Source organism: Poecilia latipinna, unplaced genomic scaffold (assembly GCF_001443285.1).
Source record: "Poecilia latipinna isolate Pla-1442-1.1 unplaced genomic scaffold, P_latipinna-1.0 Scaffold628, whole genome shotgun sequence".
Taxonomy (NCBI): Eukaryota; Metazoa; Chordata; class Actinopteri; order Cyprinodontiformes; family Poeciliidae; genus Poecilia; species Poecilia latipinna.
In genome coordinates, this window is record NW_015113244.1 from 17,295 (window position 1) to 19,074 (window position 1,780).

Below are 1,780 nucleotides of genomic sequence, written 5' to 3' on the forward strand. Positions count from 1 at the left end.
GGTTCTACACCACCCGGTTCTACACCACCCGGTTCTACACCACCTGGTTCTACACCGTCTAGTTCTACACCACCCGGTTCTACACCACCCGGTTCTACACCGTCTAGTTCTACACCACCCGGTTCTACACCACCCGGTTCTACACCCAGTAGTTTATAAATCACTGAACAGAATAAAGATCTGCTGCCGGATCAACCTGCTGGTTCTGATGCAGAGCACAACCGGAACCAGAACCAAACTGACCTCGATCTTGTCCGTCTTGGCGTCTCCCCAGTAGATCTGCCGCTGCTCGTAGTCGAGCGCCAGGCCGTTGGGCCAGCCCAGCGACGTGTTCACCATCACCAGCCGCTCCAGCCCGTCCAGGTCGGCCCGCTCGATCTTCGGAACCTCGCCCCAATCCGTCCAGTACATGTACCTGCAGGTCAAACAGAACCGTCACGGAGCCGTCCCACGGAGGGTCCAGCGGGCCGACGGCGGGACTCACCCAGCCACCGGGTCCAGGACAATGGCTCTGGGCTCGTCCAGGTCCTCGGAGATCAGGATCTTCCTCATGGTTCCGTCCAGTCGGGTCACCTCGATGCGGTCCGTCCCTGTGTCGGTCCAGTACAGGTTCCGGGCGATCCAGTCCACCGCGATGCCGTCCGGGTGGCTGACCTGGGAGGTGACCACGAACTGGGCGTCGCCGCCGTCCAGGCGCGCGCGCCGGATGGCCTTCACGTCGTCGTCTGTCCAGTAGATGTATCCGTCCACCGGGTCGTAGTCGATGGCGATGGCGTGCCGGATGTCGCCCACCTGCAGGATGACGTCGGTGAAGTCGGGCGTGTCCAGGGAGATCTGACGCAGGTCGGTCCGCCGTGCCAGCAGCAGCATCTGGGTCGCACCTGTTAGCATGTTAGCATCAACCAGGAGTCATTATCACAGCCGCTAAAAAAACAATAAAATAAATAATCAAATATCGATCAGAATCAGGGGTGAATCGATTAATCAATTACAGAACTAATTCAGTAATCGATCAGTTTGTAACGGTTTACTGAGCAGGAAGACAAAATAAAACATTTATGGTTGAACAGGCCTGCGGCTGGTCCACAATCTGGAAACAATAATAATTATTAGTTATTACTAAACTGAATCAATCTATAAACTATCAGGTGTTCGTTAAAGGAAAGCTGTTTTAGTCAGCACAATGTTTATTTTCTCATATAAAAAAGGAATTTAATTTTTTTCTGTGTAATACATAAGTGGTTAAATGAAAATTCAGTACATTTTCCTGATTAATCGTCTAAATAATTGATTACTGATATAACTGTGTGCTGCAGCCCTAATTTAAATACTTAAACATAAAATAAAGTAACCTGAGAATAAATATCTGGTTCCTGATAAAAGCTAAACTACAAACTGTCCAGAAGTTTCTGTGAGTTTTCCCAGTTTTCCTGCTGGACCTTCAGCCCGTTCCCAGTGCAGAGCTGGGAGGACTTCCTGGTCCTGGAACGCCGCCGCCACATTCCCACCACGGAGCCACAACAACGGCCTGAAAGGCGGCTTTGTCCGGGAGCTCCGCCCCCGAGAACGGCTTCCCACCGAAAAATGTAAACAGAGGAGCCAGAGGGAGGGGCCGTGCTTCAAAAGAGACGGGTGGGGGAGGGATGGGTTGCCACGGCGACGGCAGGTCGGCCCAGTGCTGGCTGCTTCCAGATCAGAGGAGAAAGTCTGGCTCCAAACGTCTCCATCGACTCAATCTGCAAGCTGGGAGAAATTCTGCAAACGGTTCGGATCAGAACCA

General features: G+C 52.4%; 1 protein-coding gene across 2 annotated transcripts in view; it reads right to left on the reverse strand.

Moving 5' to 3' along the window:
* Window positions 1-1,780, reverse strand: part of lrp6 (low density lipoprotein receptor-related protein 6) — a 26,522-nt gene that overhangs the window by 15,362 nt on the left and 9,380 nt on the right. For both annotated transcript variants that reach the window (XM_015043340.1, XM_015043341.1), the window contains 2 exons: window positions 485-881; window positions 244-415 (listed from right to left, as the gene is read on the reverse strand). In XM_015043340.1, coding sequence (XP_014898826.1) covers window positions 244-415; window positions 485-881 — 569 coding nt within the window. The remainder of the gene's footprint in view (window positions 1-243; window positions 416-484; window positions 882-1,780) is intronic.